This window comes from Anguilla anguilla, chromosome 8, assembly GCF_013347855.1.
Source record: "Anguilla anguilla isolate fAngAng1 chromosome 8, fAngAng1.pri, whole genome shotgun sequence".
NCBI classification, from domain to species: Eukaryota; Metazoa; Chordata; class Actinopteri; order Anguilliformes; family Anguillidae; genus Anguilla; species Anguilla anguilla.
In genome coordinates this window covers 12,671,487-12,690,586 of record NC_049208.1, presented here as the reverse complement: position 1 = coordinate 12,690,586, position 19,100 = coordinate 12,671,487, and the positions used below count along the sequence as shown (strand labels likewise).

The following is a 19,100-nucleotide window of genomic DNA, read 5'->3' as shown; positions in this document are numbered from 1 at the left end:
TCTCCCTCTGACTCATCTCTGTACAAGTCCGGCTTCTGAAGTGCGGCGTGATGGGAAGTGGCGGCTGATGTCGTGCTGCGGAAGAGAGAGAATATTCTGGTCTGCGCTGTCCCGAATCGACAACAGGGGCCGCTGAAATAACGCTTGATTGGCCGTCAATTTGGGGAGAAAAAAAGGGTGGGGAAGCTTCAGTGAAACAGCTTTAATGGCCACGCATTAAGCTTACGATGCAGTTTTGGAGTGAAGGCGGAGAATATTCCGGAAAAATAAAATATTTCAGTTGTAGGTGCAGGAGTAAAGCACTGCGCCCCAATGCTCCCCAGTGTTATTTGCAGTGCATTTATTCGCTTGCTCATGTCTATGGACATTTCCTTCGGGATCTACATGACAAAGAATACCGACATTGTCACCTGTTGTTGGTACCATCTATTACTCTATTATTGGTATTATCTGGTGTTGCTGAGTTTCTGTTTTACATCAGAAATATCTCCATGTAAAATGTGCCCGCTGTGACACGCTGTCTGCGCAGTCCTGCAGTGTGAAATGAGAGGGTTAAAGGAGAGCTCGTGCTCGGCTGTACCCTGCCAAATTAGCACTGCAGGGTGCAAACAATGTAGACTTTCCAAGAGGGAATGTATGAAGGTGTACGCCCATGAAGTTGGATATATACATTGGCTCAATAAAAAAAAACAGAAGAAATACTGGCCAAGTTTCAGCTGGTATAAGTAAGTTTGAACGGGAACGTCTGCAGTCAGCAAGTTCCACTGAAGATATGGGGTCTCTTCTTTCTTTTCAGGGTCCAAATTCCATCTTGGTCGCCCTCGTAATGCTCCTGAATATTGGTTTAGCAATTATTTTTGTCCACTTCTTGACCTGACCTGATGGAACCACAACAGAGGTGAGAGATATTCATTAATCCCATTTGTTCTGAGGGTTTTTTGTGCGTAGATACCGGTACTGAATAGCCTGCATTGGAAAGAAATGTTTAAATGTTTTTCCGTATTTCTGTGTAATATACATACGTTAAGCTATACCTGAATGTGATTCAACATATTTACTTGGCTAACCTTCTAACTGTTTTGACCCTTCAGTGAAGTCGTGAAAACTAGTGGCGTAGGCCCTAATTCTCTGCAAGGCGTGTCAACGGCCTTAACAAAATGGCGCCAGGCAGTCTGAGGCTCAGTCGGAACAGGAGGACTGGAAATAGAGTGAGACCCAGGAGAAAGGGGGAGAGAGAGAGAGAGAGACAAGACGAGACGAACATTCGGCCTGGGGGGGTGGAGGGTGGGAGTGCTCCTCGGCGCCCCCTGGCCGCGATTTGCGGCTCGTCGTCCTTTTAGGCCCTGCGAAAGCCGAAGCGAGCGGGCGCTGGCCGCGCAGTATTACAAAAAAAAAAAAAAAAAAAAAAAACACGAGAGAAATGTGCTGATCCAAGCCCTGACCACTCAAAGTGCACGACTGCTCCACCTGGGAGGGGTTTGAGGGTGGGGGAGGTTTTGGTTGAAGAGTGTGGGGACTGGGGAGTGGAGGGGGGGGGGGGGGTGTGGGGGTCTAATGGGAAATGTACGGAGATGCACTTTTAGTTGACGGAAGCGAGCAGCTGCCTGGCTGTTTTACCGTCTGACGCTTTAGCGGGGAGATGTGGGCTATCTGCCGGCGGCGGAATGTCGCTCCCAGGATTCACGCCGCCGAGGGGAAACGGGGAACAGCGCCCCCCCCCCACCCCCCACCCCCCCTGGCCGCTCGCTAGGAGAAACCGCACGCATTTAGGAGCGTCACTCACCTGTCTTACTCCGTCACCTGATCGCCGTGGCATCCTCTAACGGCTCCTACCTGGGGGAGGAGGGGTGGGGGGGTGGGGGGATTGGGCCCGAGGCGCTCATGCATGGTTCTGTTTTAACATTTTTGTCTTGAGTTTTTTTTTTTTTTCTTTTTTCTATATTTTTTTCTTTTATTTCTGTTTGTTTATACTTGGCCAAAAAAGTTTATATTTGATGCCTGGAGTGTAACCAACTGATGAAGGGTACTTTCTAAAGAGCCCTAGTCCTTTATTGTAGTTACTTGAGAAGCCTCATAAAATTAATTGTGGTAATATTCTAATACTAATTAATTCAAGTGCAATACATTTTCTTTTCTAATGATGAGTACAGTTTGCCAAGTTTTGTGTTATAGATATATATCAGTTCAGCTATTGTAGAAATTAATTTACTGTCGAGTTAATTTATCATATTAGAACCTTGTGAGTGAAAAAGGATAATTTAAAATGATGTCAGACAGCACAAAAAAAGTGTGGTTTGCTTGCGTGAGTGCATATGTTTGAAGTAGCTAGGAACACAAAGTGACTGAGTTTGAAAAAAGTCTTATAAAATTGAGTTATATATTAATTTAAAAGTATAATGCTAATAAATATTGTCATGACGTTGTAATGTAAGCATAAACAATTGTGCATGGGATTTTTGTTGAAGAATGACTTTGATCTCTGCATCCAGTGTGGAAAATATTAATCTGTGAAATGCTGGCAAGCAGTTTAGCAGATTAGCAAATGAAAAAATAAAAAAACCCAGCTCAGGACCCATGCTCACTTGCATGTTTTTCTGTGAGTGGCAATTCAACTTCCCCTACCGAATTAACGTCCCCAGGAACCTTGTGTTGAATACATTCAGGTAGAGTCGCTAGGTGTGTGGCCATCAGTGTCGAGAAAGAGGTATTTCAAGTCTTTAGTGGAAATATGGTTTACCTCAGAGAAAAAAAAAGAAAAAACAAAGATGCAGTGTGTCTGTCTTAATTCTGTAGCATAGCAAGTCTGACGGCTGTGATAGCTAGAGAGATATTTATTTAAGCGTGCCAAGTCATAACTGTTGCATCCTTTGTTGCGGGTACAGCATGGTGATTTTGCTTTATTGTATTATTTTAAATATATGTGTGTTATATGCTGTTATCACATCAAGGAAATTATTTATTTATGCATTGGAGTGGCAGATATGCCATCCACCTAGTTACGGGTTGGCGGGGCATATTATATATACCGTTCGAGTATGTATAAATGTTGTTTTTTAAATGTTGGTCAGGCAAGAAAAGGGTTTTGAAAAAAGGCTGCGGTGTCTTTATTGAGGTTTCTGTCTGAGGTGAAGTTGGCGGGTGGTTGCCTTTTAACTGCACAGCAAGAGCGCTTCGGAAGATGAGTGCGGACTAGAAGAGGAGAGGTCAGAGAGCGGTAGCTAACCGAGCGGTGTTTCTTACAGACTGCGTCAGTATGTGAGTCCTTTGTGGAGAGAAGATTAAAAAAAGAACACGGTGAAAAAGCAGTGTTCAACATTTTTATTTATTAGAATTTTTTTTAAACGTAAATTTATTGTAAAGATGTAAAAAAAAAGAAACTGCCAAATTTTATCCAACTGTCGAGACATCCATTGTAATAGCATTTATGAATTTCATTTTTTCTTTTTCGTAAATTATTTTTCTTTACACAGCTATGTACATGGCTTTTTTTGTTTGATTTATTTCCTGCTATTTCCACAGTAAAAAAAAGGGTTCAGAGCTGTTATAAGTATTAAAAAGACTGTATTTGGGATGTTTTTTAAGGCATGCTGGTATCATTTATACATAGTCTATATACTATTTGTAAACATTTTTACAGATCCAAAATCTGTTGGTATTTTTCTAAAGTGTGCACAGCTGTATTTTGACAATGAAAAAATTTTGTTATTGGATGTTATTTTACAATGAACGTAACATGTTTGTAATGGTATTATGTAACACAATGTAATGCACTGCATTTGACAATAAAAAAGGAACTCGTTTGAATGGGACAATGTGACATGCACTGCACTTGGCAAAAATTAATTTGTAATTTGATGACAAAAATTTACTACATTTGACTATTTTAAAAAAGGAACGTGTTTCTTTTGTTTCGTTTGCAATTGGTCTATGTAAAATACAATATATTGTAGACTTCCACCAAAATTAAAAAATTTGTATTGCTGTATTTGAATAAAATAGGAACAGCATGGCGCCTGTCAATGAGCTGTATGTTCTCCCCTCTTTCTGCCCACCTTTTCTGTAAAATTTTGCAAACTGGTTCCACCAATATTTAATTATAATTTTAAAATAATAATAAATTACAGCAAATGAAATTATTGCTCCTTTCTTTGTGTCTGTGTGATTGCTGCAGGCAGGAGAAGCCTGGCCTTGATGCGGTCAAAATCGCGCCTTTAAATCTGATGTGCGGATGAGTAATGTGTGGATGGAAATAGCATTCCTAGAACAGGGCTGTTTGAGCCATTTCAGGTCTTACAAGAAGCCATAAACAGTGGACACCACCAACAGGTGGCTGTTCTCACCTGCTGTCCTCCTTGCTGATCTGGGATCAGTCTGATGTGTCCGTCTGTGGGTCTGTCTTTGCCATTCCATGCTGGGTCACCGGACCAGAGCAGCAGTCACGCCAGTTGCTTGAGAACATTGAGTGATGTGTAGACGTCTAAACCGGGTATCTTGCTCGGTTCCCTTTCTTTATTTGCAATTATCACCTCACGGGGACAGTCACATAGTGGTTTACATGTAGGTGCATTGCCTGTCGCCAATGGCGGCAGTGTCAGGTGTTAATATGGATTTCCTGCCCCCGTTCATCTCAGGAAATTGATTTCCTGAAAGAATTTGACCTTTCTTAAAATATAAGACCATGTGGAGCAAGCCTGAGCAGCTACAACAGGAAATGAGAATCAAGCAACTAGCACAGATTACATTTCCACCTAGAATCCAGTTGACATTTTACTGATCCAATTCAGGTTAGTTACCTTGCTCAAAGGTACAGCACCCCAGCTGGGAATCAAGCCCCAATCTTTGAGTTATAAGTTAAATTCCCTAACCTTATGCTACATTACCACCCTTCAAAGCTATGATTATGATTTCATTTAACAGAGAAGTATAAGATGCTCTGCAACTATAAATTGTCAGAATCATTGCAATCATCCTCTTTGGATAGCCTTGTGTAAATGCTTTTTTTTTTTAATTATCATTAGTCATTAGAACCATGTGGTAGATGACAAAGATTTTTTAAAAATTAAAGCTAGGAAAATTCAAGGGTTTCTACATTTAGTGATTCAGAGGCTTCTCAAATATGCCTCTTTAAGCTCTGAATCTTTGGAGTCCTGCTTCTGAAATCCATGATTCTGTTCTGCAGCTGCACAGTATCAAAAGCATGACAGACGTTCCCCATTCGAGTGACCCATTTCCTGAGATTTTGATTTTGAAAGGCATCTAAAGCTGAGAGAAATGTGTGCAGCCTTTACACAGCCACAAATGGTGTGTGTGCGTGTGTGCAAATGACTGATCATAAATACCTTACAGTACTGTGATACTATTAACTATGACAATATCTATAGCCTCATAAACTGCCCCATAATTTGTCCCAAAATTTTGTTCTTGACTTTCCATCCTTATTTCCAGAAATGTGCAAATAAGTCTACATTCAAAGCTGGTTATTTAACAATGACAAGATAGCAATAGCAAAAAATGTTTGCTGTTTTCCGTAGCCTATAGATCTTTCTTGTTCCTGTTCCTTCTGAGGACAATAGATAAGACCCGATTTCTATGACAACAATGCGATTCACACAGAGTCTGCATGTTATTTTAATAATCCCATATCCATTAATGTAGGCGAAAAATAACAAAAGCGCACAAGCTGCCCCACTTGGTGTGCTTATTCCCGCCTCAGTGAGTGTTACAGCTGACTCCAGGCCTGCCTCCGACATTGGGCCGTAGGCAACACCACTTATATGCTACGCTACAAGCGCGTACCATCGATACAGCGGGAATGTGCACCTGTTACTATGGCAACGAGAATCCCCATACCGTGGGTAACACAAGATGCCGGCATGACATTATTTTGAGGATGGAAGGCAGAATTTGAGCCAGCAAAAGGCGAACAGCTGGCACTTTGTTGTTATTTTTAATAACGAAACGAAAAAGAGGATAGCTCGGCCATAAACAGACCTGCCTCGCTTTCTTCACTCTATCCACTCAGAACAACGTGGGACAAAAATATGATGCAAGTTAAGCGATGAGATCGGATACTTGAAAGAAAGGCGTGTGTTTATGAAGTGCGAACTGAACTGTGGATCATCAAGCGTGCGGCTAAACGGGCCTTAGCTTTCAATTTTATCAAACATTCGTGTTCTTTTCTTGTTGCTCTGTATTATGGCTATCATTATTAAACTATAATCGGGGACAGCAGATGTTAGCCTACCTTACAGGAATAGCCAATGTCAGTTAGCACTGTTTTTTGCGAGCGTAATCACAGATGTGTCACGAGAATTTGAAATTTCAGAGGTAGGGCTTTATTTATTTATTTTGGAGACGCTCATACTTCATCAAACTGCTTAACCCAGATTAGGTGGCACGGGAGGCCTTGGTTTCACCCTCGCCTTTGAGTAGCACAGACCGACACCATGCTGGGAAAATCTGCACTACAGCACATTTCTAAATTTAGAGAAAACCTTGAGAAGGGAGCGGGTATTTTAAGCAGTGTGTTTTTAAAAAACCGTTGCTAAGATGCCAGCATAGAGAGGCTCGGTTTTCCATGCTGGACATACTTTCATTGCCAAGAGAATGTTTACAGTAACCTTATCTAGTGGCATTAAAATATGTGCCTGTTTTTAACATAATGGCGCTTTGATGTGTTCTGTGCATCTTCTGCACTAGTCAATACGTTGTTGTTGTAATTATTATTATTATAAATATTATTATTATTATTATTATTAATGCACTTGTTGTATTTATTATTTCCTTATATATTGCACAGCTTCCGTCGAATCTCTAAATATGTTACAGTGGCCACCCACTGGGTGCTAATTAACCTCAGCCAGCCCTCAGTGTAGCCCTCATATGTGAAGACTGTGGGGTGGTGGGTGCAGCTTGTGGAACTGCAGGTTTTTAACCATAATACTCACTGCACACAACGTGAGCCAGAGATCGCTGAAGATGAATATCGCTGCCACTAGTAGGAGCAGCAGTCTTTTCAATACTGCTAGACTGCTTCCAGGGACCCCCATTTTAGGCCTGCACTGAATATATCTGCAATGTGCTTGGTCTTTAAGGGGTTCATTAAGCAAGTGTCAACAACATTATGGGTTCAGTAACAACAACACATGATGTTGATAATATAGCACTCAAATTGATTATTTAAAGATGAGGAACAACTTTATTGTAGTTAAGGTGATCCTGGCCCTTTAAGGATTGGCACATTTCATCGTTGTTTTGAGGGGAAAGTTTAAATGTAATGCTTTACAAAACAGAAGAAAAAGATCTAAAAACAGGCCTGAACCCCCAAATAGCAAACATGAGGTAAACAAAAAAAAACTCCTCAGTGCGGAGAAAACCCCTCAAATGGTAGAGAGAAAAGACTCTCTGATGGGAAGAAATCTCAGGTGGAATCCGACTATACTGGGGAAGCCCATCCTCCACTGGCCGGTCTGGTGAGAGTGGCATACCAGCAAAGGCTTTGTCATTCTGGAGATCCCAAGGCACAATACAAGATGACACAGGTGTTTTTCTGTTGCTACAGTAGATTTGGTTGGTTGACCTCATACCATCCTCTCACCCTTCCCCTGCTTTTGACATTACAGGTTTAAGATTAAACCTTGTTGAATGTCCTGAGACACCGAGTTCTGTTTGTCAAGCACAGCAGTATGTATTTGGTTTTTTATATTGCTTTCCTAAATTTAGCAGCAATCCATCTGTAATGTACCCTTTGCCTACCTGAAAGTGATATTATGGAATTTGTCATGAGGAAGTTTCTAAGGGGTAGGCTTTCTCTCTCCAGAGAAAGGTAAGGAATGGCTTAATGCGCCTGAAGTAACCATACACCTCAGCAAGCTTAAAATGGACTGCTATACACACTGTGTTGGGGATTGTGAGTGGATTGTCTCTTTGTTAGTAACTAGGGTAAGTTCTACTGTTAGGGTTGAATTGTTCAAGGACTACTGCTGCCAGTACAGCCAGTTAAATAAACTGGCCTTCTAAACAAAACTTTTATGGAAAAATGGTTTGTTGACAGAACAATTAATATTATTTTCCCAAGTGTTTCTCATAAAACAAGTTTGTGAAGTGGTCAAGTCTAAATGGAATACATCATCAAGCTTGGACTGCAGTTATTGTCAGGTCCTAAATAAGCAGCTTTAGCCTTCCAATGTCTGCATTTTTTTTTAATCAAGCACCAGACACACTACAAAAAACACACAGGTTGAAAAACATCCGGTTTACACACACTCACCTGGACTTTGTCCTTTTTTCTGTGAGATTCCCTAGCCAAGCAGATTGTGAGCGCACCATCCATTGTAAAAACAAAACTAACAAAAAAACGTATTTTTAAGTGTTCATGTTCCTGTGTTATTTTATCACTTATTCAGTTTTTTATTGTATTATTCATTTTATTCACTGTATGCACTTTGAGCTGCACAACTGCATGAAATCCTGTGTAAATAAATTAACACACTTATTAGGTCAATTGTTTTCAGCTGGAGGCCACAGAATTGTATTACACATGGAAAGCTATCCAAATCTGTGAAATAAGGATTAGCCTAGTTGTTCCAGTTTTACTGCTATTCTGTGCTCTTGTGGTTTAAACCTCAGGTTTAAAATCCTGTGTACTGCAATTAACCATTATTATTATTATTATTATTATTATTATTATTATTATTATCTTCCTTGAGGGTTTCTCTGGAACAACATGATAAACATGACAAGCGGACATTATTGATAATCAGTGCGTTTCTTTCTTCATACCCAAATTGGCAACAAAAACACAAAATAACTTCCCCACCCAGCAGGGGTTTCAGCTTGCCACAGCAGCAAGGAATGATGTTTATTTAAGAGTGGTCAGTCCGTTCATATGTGAAAAAGAAATGTGGCTGTGGTTATTCTCAGACCAAAATAGTGGCCAACAGCTGCTGTGGGTGTGGCATATCTGAGGGAGGATAGAGAGGGGGCGGAGATGGCTGTTACTACCTCATTTGAATAAATCTGAAGTAACTGGAAGGTCACAGATTGTTTTTCTTATTTTTCCTCCTCTACCACTCACATATCAGTCAGGTTTCTCCAGAAGTGTAAAAATCACAGAGAAAACAATAGGCCGCAGGGCTATTAGGCCATTGCTTCATTTGAATGTAATATCTTGTGCACTCATGAGCTTGAAATATAATAATAATAATAATAATAATAATAATAATAATAATAATAGCAGCTATCTGAAATGTGCCTCCACTGTCTGATGATATCTCCATTAATATCCCTAGTGACATAACCAGTGACATCACTCAAAACACCCTAGTTGACATGATTGCTAACAAATTTCTCAGCTTGTGAGTTCTGTTCCTTTTAGGCACTCAGGAATTTGACAGAATCTTCGTTCATGGGCTACAGTCACATAATATATTTGGATTAAAGACCAAACATCAAATATTTCAACCCAGTTAATTACATGTTTGGATTTCAGTGGATTTTATAAAACGCTACAGGTATGTTGTATCTTCTCTCAAGTCATTCCAGAACCTCCTCTTTCTATCATTACTGTGGACATTACAGAAGCGATTTGAAACCAACCATTCATTAGTACAATCATACAAAACACAAGCACACCCAGTCACTGAGCATGGACAATAGCACTTACCAATGCAAACGAATACTCTGTGTTGCAATGCCAACGGCAGACTGCGTTGGTGTTGCAGGAGTGATCAAATTTCTTCAGTAACAAAATCTACTGATTCGAAGAGGTGAAATCCTGAATCTTTTTATCTTTATGAACTTCTTTCTTTTCATATACCATTACATGTCAGTTATATTGTATATATTGTAGAAAATATCCTTGAAAATATATACATATAAACTCAAAAATTTAACAAGTATGTAAATGGCAGTTATTATATTAACTATTTTTGAATTTATGAAGCAAATATATTGTCTGTTGAAGTACTGCAAATGCTTCTTATGGTGTGAGTCATATTTTACAAAACGATGTATGGCTGCACAACATTATCTCCTTCGTGTTTGCCTTGCAAAGTGCAAAGGTTTTTCAAATATTTCAATCAATGTCTGAAGCAGAAATTCCACAGATACTTTCAAGGGAGTGGCCAAGGGCAAATGGGCATTAGGTACCGGAAATTTACGTCAAACGGGAGAGTGCGACAAACCTCCCAGACTACGTGCAGTCTCATATTTCACAGTTCATTCTGTTCATATAAAATGGCTGTCTGGGGCGCTTCAGCAGAGACTGGCTACTAGTGGGGCATAGGGTTATTAATATCCTAAGCCAAAGCCTTTACCCAGAGTAATTTACACAGCTTACATTTTAGATACTATTATTTTATTTCCCTGGCTATTTACTAAGGTGATTCAGCTTACAGTAAGTGGTAAGCTTAAAAGGTACAAAACAGAATCCCACTTTGGAATACATGCCACAAACAGCTGGGTTATCTTTGGCTTAATTACTGTGCCTCAATGCCGTACAGTACACCTGTCCAAATTGTTGTTATATTTTTAAAATATGAACGATAATTTTTTATTTTTCTATTTTACTCAAACTAAAAATTAAGAAATGATTTCAGAGTCAATAGGGGAAAAAATTCAACGGTTCCTGTTTTTTTTTGTTGTTGTTGTTCATACTAGTTGTATGTATTACATCATAATGGGATGTCATAAGAGACTAATACCAGTCAAAAGGCTGAAGTGTGCGTCTGCTTGGATCATGTAAATGAGCCCTGGGATATCCCTAGGTCTCATGTTGTCGCCAAACCATCACAAACCATTGCACTCTTCTTAAATTATTAAAGGTTTCGGTTATCAAAGCAGGAAACCGCGTTTAGCGCAACATTTCAGTAGATAAATTTAAGTCTGAATGCTCTTCTGCAGAAATGCAGAATGCTACATTTCATAGATTTTGCCAGAAAGGATTCAATCTAGTGGATCGAAGATAATGATTCTGCTGCCACTGTAACCAGTAGGGAGGGAGGCAGTGTGGCATAATGGTCAAGGAACTGGTACTTGCAGATCCAGAGACTCCCCCCCCCCCCCCCCCCCCCAGTAAATGAGGCACTCCTGTGTTATGTTTTGATCAAGGTAGCTGAATTTCTTCAGTAAATACTCCACTATATAAATGGATTCTACATTTAAATGAATGAGCTATGTAGATTTCTCTAGATTAGACCATTTGCTGAATGCCTAAAATGTAAAATACTACAACGCCATCAATTTGGTGCTGATTAAACAGACTGCAGCACATCTTTATTTGTCCCTCAGTGCCAAATTTTCCACTGTCCTGTCTTAAATCCAAAAAGGCAGTTAGACCCCACCCACCTCCCCTATCCCAGCTCAGCAGATTCTCTTGCTCACCACTCCAGCAGGGTCCTGGGCAGGCTCCTTAATTAACCCTACCCCTCGGACCCACTGCCCCCACCCCCCGCCATCAGAGCTAGATTGATTGGCCTGTGGGGTCAACCCTATGAGGTCAGCCTGTCCACAACCACCTGCTCCTCCCTGTCAGCACTGAGAGAGCAGGCTGCCCTCTGCCACGTGGCCATTTTAACACTCTCTGCTTCCTGAGGTACACAGATTCACACACATACACACGTGCGCACACACGCATACACACACATACACACACAGACACACGGATACAAAGACACATACTCACAATTGCACAGATGAAAACACACAACCCACCACAGAGAGAGAGACATTGAGATTGTTCAGTAATTACAAATTCCTGTTTGTCTTTTTTTTTTGGTTCATTTTTTCCCTTCCGGTATTTAACAAGGGTTGTAGGCACATGGATTGGGGGGGGGGGGTACTTCCTCTTGTGGCTCCTGCACCTGCTCCATTAAATCTGGAGTTGAGGGGCTGGGGGGGGGGGGACTCTGGTAAATGTGTCTTTAAATAAATCTGTCAAATAAATGTTCCCCAAAAAAACAAAAAACTTTCCCTCAGATATGATAAGAGAATTGTGGGTCAGGCTGCTGTCTTTTGGGGGTGACCCATTCCATTTTGGTACAGGTCAGCTGTTTGATAGTGGAAATCTGATCTGAGGTCAGTCTGAGGAGGACTGACGTGACTCAGCAGCTGAGAATGCACTGCCCCCATGAGTCACAGTAAAGTATCGTCAGGAAAGAATTGAGTACGATGGGGAGAGAGGGGAAGGGAGGGGGCATTCCTTTTTGGCTGACACACACATTCCTTACAGAAGCCTACTTCCTGGGACCCTCACAGCCTCCAGCTGGAGACAAGAGAAAAGAAATGGTGAAAGGCAAAGTGAAAAGCGGACTTTGCAAAAAGCATTGTTCCTACAGAAGCTTCGACTCCAGGTCCTTGCACCTTTCAGAGAGGTCCTGGTAAATGACCAGCCTAGATGGACTGAACGGCCAACTTCATCACTGTGCAGCCTTGTGCATTCATGTTCCAGATGTAACGATTGTTAACAGCTATGATGCTGGCTGATTTTTATTGCCTTCACATGGCTGTCTTTACTTTGCCTGAGATATAGATTCTGAGGAGGAGCCCATCTTGGGACAGTGGCAACTTCTGATTATGCGTGGCGGTGTCGAGGGACTGTATGTTCCAATATAATGCCTCAATGCAGAGCTCCTCCTAGTGGTAGCTTCTGATTAAACTTACCTTTCTATAGAACTGAGTTTTCTTGTGGGTATAGGTGTTGTGAAATTCAGATACCATAATTTTCACAACATCTATTTAACCCTGAACATTGCAACTAAAGAGTTATGACGAAGTGAATCATTCTGGGTGAGCAGAGATGTTTTTTTCTTCCAAATTTGGTCAATTGTTCTGTAGAGGAACTTCTTTCTCCACCTTAAAATACACAGTGGAGGGAATTACAAAACTACCTCCTGGGCCTCTCAAAAAACATCTTTTTTCCAACTGCAGGTCATGGCCGGCTTTAAAAAAAATTTTAAACACACTTGTAAGTCTTGCCTTACTTTAATCTGCCAATATTTATTGAAATAGAATTTTTGAAAACTCAAATCTATGTATTTACAATAATCATTACATCAAAATCTAATCATTTTTAAAGGAAACAAACAGGGAACATCGCAGAAAGATCAGTTCAATCTGTTATCTCTTTGAATTAACCAGGATTTTGACCCCTCTGCCTCATGTTATCCAACCTGGCAACCCAAAAACAATGCTCAAGCTTCAACAAATTTTCAAGGGCTGAGCTCATTTGCTCAACCTACAGCCCAATTGAGCATCCCAAGCAAGGGTCAGTGGACCATAGCCATAGTACTTTGAAGGTATGCTGCACTACCAGGTTAACAGGCTTGATTCAGGAAATCAATCATGGCTGGAATACAAATAACAACTGTATAGAGAATCAACACATTTGTCATCCCCTTTAACCTAAAGGGATTCATTGGTTAAAGTTTAAGTGTGAACCAAATGCTTTTCGGCTTGGACAAAATTACGTCAAACGCTAAAGAAGAAACAATAGAAATAAAACATGGCTGATTATAGTCCTCCAGGACTGATGTTGTGTAGCTTCTACTTCAGTGATATGACATGCCAATCAATCCAGCCACAAGTATGCAACAACCATAAATCAGCATTGTATTTTTCGCCTTGCCTGAATACTTACACGTCATCATCAATTTTACAGTATCTGAAATAACTAAAGCAAAAATGCGGAAAATGAGAATCATTCAAAAGCAATACTGGAATAAATACATTACTCTATGTTAAGGGAAAAGTGTTGTCGTGGCTAGACTGAACATCACGTCGCAGCAGTGCGGTTCAAATGTTCATACTGCAGCACCAAACCCCAGTGTTCAGGCACTTCTTTCACCCTCAGCTCCTGCTGCGTGCTGTAAACGGGGCTCAGCATCGTCAGCCTTGCTTGCTTCTGTCTGGCTTGTCGAACGCGTCCATGTCGAAGGTGAAGGGCTTGTCGTAGCCCATGAGGTGGTTGTAGTCGTGGGGCAGACTGAAGAGCATGGGGTTGACCAGCATGGCCCTTCTGTTGGCGTAGAAGCTGGTGAACATGCCGCTCACGTCCGGCACGGAGACCTCGCTCTGGTGGAACACGGTCTTCTTCTCCACCAGCAGGGCGCTGTAGGTGACGGCCGTGTAGGTGTCGGTTTCGTGGTTGTGGTACAGGCGCACCACGTAGCCCTTGGTGACCAGGTGGAGGAGGACTGGGGTGATGAAGGTGAAGATGCCAATGAAGCCACAGAAGGCCACCTGCAGGGCCAGGCTCTGGACCCCCAGGCCCGTTTTCAGGAGGACTTGAGGCATCACACACATGGTGAATATACTGGTGGAGTAGGAGAAGAATTTCACACCTGGACAGAAAAACATCCCCTTTCAGGATATATGCTCATGGGTGTTTTGAGTTCTCCATTTGCCACACACACACACACACACAGGGGACGGAAACAGCAGCTCCAACCCTTTTTCTAGCATTATATTAGCACTTCATTTTTATCGGTAAATAGAGTGTATTCTAGCCCCATTAGTATTCTAGCATACTGTCACTGACTAAATGTGTACCAGTCCATAATACAGATGCCCTTGTTAACGTGTCGGGGCGCATTTCGTTTTGCCGGTCAAGTTGGACAATTACACACGTGAAAAATGAATGCAATGCAAAGTGCAACAAAAACTGCTACAAAAATAACAGCAATACTTCTTTCAGTCCTCTTATCTTTTCTTCCATTGAAAAACAACTGTGTGAACCGAATGCATTGTTAGTAAGCACCATCACAATAACAACAGCAGCAACCGCAAAGTACTATTACTGCTTGCTCGAACGAGAAAGAAAAAAAAACCACAAGCAACAAAAACTTGGAGGTAGAACATACCAAGAACAGCTTTTGCCAGGCTGCCCGTGTAGATCAGGTTTCCCTCATCGGAGTTGCTGGTAGAAGATGAACAGAAGCAACGCAGGGACTCGCGTAGTGGAGAAGACTGAACCTGCTGAGAACAACAGATGTCTGATAATGACACAACCGTCGTAAGGAGCTAAAACACTTCATATGCATGACAGATGATGAAAAAAACAATGGCAGGTCTGCGAAAAAGCATACGATACAACTAACAAGAATACCTTATTTATTGAAACGCTATGGAAGAATGGCCTTTTTGTGACTTGTAGCAAATGTTCCTGATTCTTCAACGATACGCATGTGTAGGGAGACTTGATCCTACGAACAGGCGATGCATTAATGCAATTAATTTTTGACACCGGCCATATAACTTTACCGATATGGCGGGAATGAGTGACCATCGGCTGATATTTTAAAGACGACTGCGTGCCACGAATTAGATATAAACAAAACATATTTCAGCGATTTGTAGCTAGCAAATATGCCAGCTAGCTCAATAACCATATAACCTAAACCTCGAGGACTTAACAGATACAACGGAAGTCAAGTGAAAATGGTACGCCAGTAGAGTACGATGGATGGACACAAAACCCCCTATTTTAAGTTCTGGGGTTTCATGATTTTATAAGGTCATTAATCAAAAACGTTTTATGACAAGTACCTATCCAGTTGGTGGTCCCTTGTTTGACATATAGTTAACTATATTCACATTTCGTTCAGAAGGTAACACAGCTTTATTGTTTTATTTAAGTCTTTTGCAACTGTGAGTTTTTACAGCCGTGCTATAGGAACACATTAGGATCAACCCACGTTCCCCTACGGAAAGAAATTGGCGTGCAGTTTTTAAAAAAGCTTCCTGTCGCTGGATCGCTTTTTGGCAAGAGGAGGCAGCGAAAGTGCAAATCCACCGGTCTTGAGTTAAGTGGTAAGAAGCAAAGTGACATAACGTTTTGAAAACATTGACATCTGACTTATTTGCATGTTGGGTTTTATTGGTATAGTTACTTTCGGAGTTTTTTCCCCTCAAACTGCGATGTTCTTAGCTAGCTAAATTGGCTGTTTAGCTTGTTGGCTAGCTGGCTAATGATTTCCACGAACAAGGGCCTGCCCATGGAGTGTAGAAAATCTGACTTGTGATACGGCATTGTTGTTTTGGAAGCTAGCTAGATTAATTGGTTTTCTTCATAGCCTACTGCATTAAAACCGTAATAATCCGCTGTCTGGTTAGCCTAGGTGGCTGCCTAACATTAACATTCAAGTTACGCTGTAGCTATAGGCTATCTACGATGGCATCTTAGAAAGTGAAGTTTTCATGTTTTGAGTGAGAAATATAACGTTAGATTCTGGATTGGGGGGTGGGGGGGCTGTACTTTGTATATCTGTTATTAACTTATTATGTACTCCGACGGTAGGAAATTAACCTGGAACACTTGTGCAAGCTACACAATAAAAGCCAGTGCCCTCAACGTCATTATTATTTATAAAGTAATTGCTAACTGGTTTCTTAGTGTGATCTTAAGAAACGCGACAGTCTGCGTACGCTAAAGGACATTTGATAGGATAGTTTGATGAAATTGACCCGATTTTTCAGTTGCCTTTTCAATCCCGTAAAACCACAAGTGACTGGCAACACTTGAGTTACCAGAGTGTAGGTTACCAGAGTGCATGCAGTTCTTCCAAACGTTCTGTTGCAAATTTAACATGCAAATGTAATATATGACTTGCCTCCACAATACAGTTTAACCCATGGAATCCATACAGAGAACACGGGTAAAACAGCAGTGCCACAGCTGGCAATAGAACCAAGAACCTTTGCGTTTTCAAGTCCAGTGTGACCGTTGTAATACACTAAAAGCTTGGTGTAACTCTACAGTACATTACTGCCCCTTGCTCTTTAATTATGATAAATTGTAATTAACTGAGTTTTTTGTTTATTATTTTGATTCATTTTATGTATGAAAATATATAAATCAATAAATCTCTCTCAAGTAATTACCATTAGGATATTTTTGAAATTAACTTAAACTTGGGGCAAAAAAACATATTAGTTCACTGTTTAGTTAAGAACAAGAATATGTCTAGTTATTTGATGAATGTAACAAGTCAAAATTAGCCAGTGTTAAAGAATAATTGTCAAGCTGAAGAACTGGAAATATAAGCATATGATTCAATTCTGGCAGCATGTCATCAAACAAAAGTGTATGCTGTGGCATGTAGTAGTGGATAAATTCATCAGAAAATATTAATACACTTATGACACTGAACATGAAATTGATACTGTGGATTAAAAAAAATTTCTTCTTTGCTTTTTAGGAAGAGAACAGACTTCAAAAAAACAATGGGTTAGTACTGTTAAGTTCTACAGAAAGAAGGGGCTCTATTTGTAAGAATTGTAATTGACCATCTTGAGAAGAGAAGCACCTCAGGCATATATATATATATATATATATATATATATATATATATATATATATATATATTGCATTTAATAAAGGCTGATGATTCCGAAAAATTATTTATAGGCAAACATATTTGTTTTGTTGATTGACGCATGTCTAACAAAATCAGTATGACTTGATGATGTCCTAGTGTGGTGCTAATGTTAAATTCAGCCTTCTGTCATGGTTTCAGTCAAGGCCTTGGCATAGATTGTTGGCAGATTTTGCAGTCCGCCAAGGTTTTCACGGACTATGCTGTGACTGCAACTTTCAGATGGTGAGGAGAAGACCTACGGTGGCTGTGAAGGGCCAGATGCCATGTATGTCAAACTGATCTCCTCTGATGGCCACGAGTTCATTGTGAAGAGAGAACACGCCCTGACATCTGGCACTATCAAAGCTATGCTGAGCGGTCCAGGTGGGAAATCAGCTAGATGAGTCTGACTCTTTTTCTTTATATTATTATTATTATTTTAATATCTATTGTCTCTTAAATTCCTCTTTTCCTTATTTTAATCTCATGCATTGTTTTTTTGTTTTTGTTTTGTGAAAGCTTATGCTGGAAAGCTGCTGATGCTCGTGCTACAGCTCTGCAGTCGAGACCACAAAAACTTTTTGGTAACAGTTTGTTTCGTTGTCCATCTGTTGTGCAGGCCAGTTTGCTGAAAATGAAACCAATGAAGTGAATTTCCGGGAGATTCCATCTCATGTCCTGTCAAAAGTCTGCATGTACTTCACCTACAAAGTCCGCTACACCAACAGCTCAACGGAAATCCCAGAATTCCCCATCGCTCCAGAGATAGCGCTTGAACTGCTGATGGCTGCAAACTTCTTGGATTGTTGAAAAAAAGAATACATAATGGCACAAGCTTAACATTTTAGGGCTTATTTTCCTTCTGTGTTCTTTTTTTAGTATTTATCTTTTTTGCCCTAGAAATGGTGAGAGTATGATAGTGTTTGCTGTGTAAAGTCTGAATTATTTTATTTTGTATCATTTTGCTTCCATACAAAGTTGCCTGTTCCACTCTAATAAGTGTTGCTGCATTGCTCTTGTTGCGGTCAAGATTTTTATTTTGGTGGAATAAAATTATTTGACTGCCACTTTGTCGTTTGTTGCTGAATGTGTTGACGTCTGATTCTCCTGAATGAAACCTACAAGAGATGTTTGTGTGCACAATGTAACCGCATTATCACAAACATTTTTTTCTGTTTTTAAATAAATATATTGATTATCAGACTGGAAACAAATGTCTTAATTTGTTGAGAGAAGTATTTATGTTGTTCTAGAGGCTCAATTTGGTTGATGAATTGGCCATAAATTCTGCTGGAGAATAAGGCATCTTGTCTCAATGTCATAATGAACAATAAAAGTCAGGTCTTGGCAAAGAAAAACACTGGTTGGAATATTAACTTCCAACCTGTGTGAGTGTCACTGCAAGACTTAAAGAAGTTTCAGCTTTTGAATTGATGGCACTGAATTTATTTATTTTCTTACTTTTAAAGCTGAAATTTACTCATGCTTCATTAGATTATACATCTTTTAACAGCACAATCTAAAACATTTACTGTTGGAAAGGGGATTTGTTATACCCATAAGAACCTGTGGCAATGCATTATAAATTATATATATATATATATATAAATTCACAGGCCTACTTATGAGCTAAAAGTAAACATCTAATTGGAATTCCTTTGCATTTATTTATGCATTAATTTGTAAGGAACAAGGATAGAATACTGACAGTTACTAAGACAGTATTTGATGTGCTGTGCACAGTGC

At 40.2% G+C, this 19,100-nt stretch overlaps 3 protein-coding genes across 4 annotated transcripts in view; 2 read left to right on the top strand and 1 right to left on the bottom strand.

Annotated features, from left to right (window-relative positions):
- jph1b (junctophilin 1b) overlaps nt 1–1,412 on the top strand; it is a 28,857-nt gene extending 27,445 nt beyond the window's left edge. Inside the window, exons 5-6 of the mRNA XM_035431378.1 lie at nt 797–898; nt 1,092–1,412. Of these exons, the coding sequence (XP_035287269.1) occupies nt 797–877 (81 nt within the window). The 3' untranslated portion in view covers nt 878–898; nt 1,092–1,412. The remainder of the gene's footprint in view (nt 1–796; nt 899–1,091) is intronic.
- Nucleotides 1,413–12,969: 11,557 nt separating this feature from the next.
- On the bottom strand, nt 12,970–15,429 carry tmem70 (transmembrane protein 70). Of its 2 annotated transcripts, none has more exons than XM_035431075.1 (3): nt 15,104–15,429; nt 14,859–14,973; nt 12,970–14,339 (listed from the first exon to the last, which is right to left on the bottom strand). In XM_035431075.1, the coding sequence occupies exons 1-3, from the start codon at nt 15,335–15,337 to the stop codon at nt 13,885–13,887; spliced, it is 804 nt and encodes a 267-aa protein (XP_035286966.1). In that variant the 5' UTR covers nt 15,338–15,429; the 3' UTR covers nt 12,970–13,884. The 2 variants fall into 2 exon arrangements, with proteins under 2 accessions (XP_035286966.1, XP_035286967.1); XM_035431076.1 differs by having other exon boundaries at nt 14,859–14,970.
- A 258-nt stretch (nt 15,430–15,687) lies between these two features.
- On the top strand, nt 15,688–18,557 carry LOC118234503 (elongin-C). Its single transcript, XM_035431077.1, has 4 exons — nt 15,688–15,807; nt 17,196–17,224; nt 17,595–17,738; nt 17,974–18,557. The coding sequence occupies exons 2-4, from the start codon at nt 17,221–17,223 to the stop codon at nt 18,162–18,164; spliced, it is 339 nt and encodes a 112-aa protein (XP_035286968.1). The 5' UTR covers nt 15,688–15,807; nt 17,196–17,220; the 3' UTR covers nt 18,165–18,557.
- The last annotated feature ends 543 nt before the right edge of the window (nt 18,558–19,100 follow it).

Excerpts from the sequence above, each read along its gene's own strand:
- tmem70 (XM_035431075.1), bottom strand. The coding sequence starts at position 15,337 with ATGTTTTGTTTATATCTAATTCGTGGCACGCAGTCGTCTTTAAAATAT. Across the intron at positions 14,974-15,103 it reads ATAGCGTTTCAATAAATAAG|CAGGTTCAGTCTTCTCCACT; the intron begins GTATTCTTGTTA and ends TGTTGTTCTCAG. Across the intron at positions 14,340-14,858 it reads CCTGGCAAAAGCTGTTCTTG|GTGTGAAATTCTTCTCCTAC; the intron begins GTATGTTCTACC and ends TTTTCTGTCCAG.
- LOC118234503 (XM_035431077.1), top strand. Across the intron at positions 17,739-17,973 it reads AGCTATGCTGAGCGGTCCAG|GCCAGTTTGCTGAAAATGAA; the intron begins GTGGGAAATCAG and ends TCTGTTGTGCAG.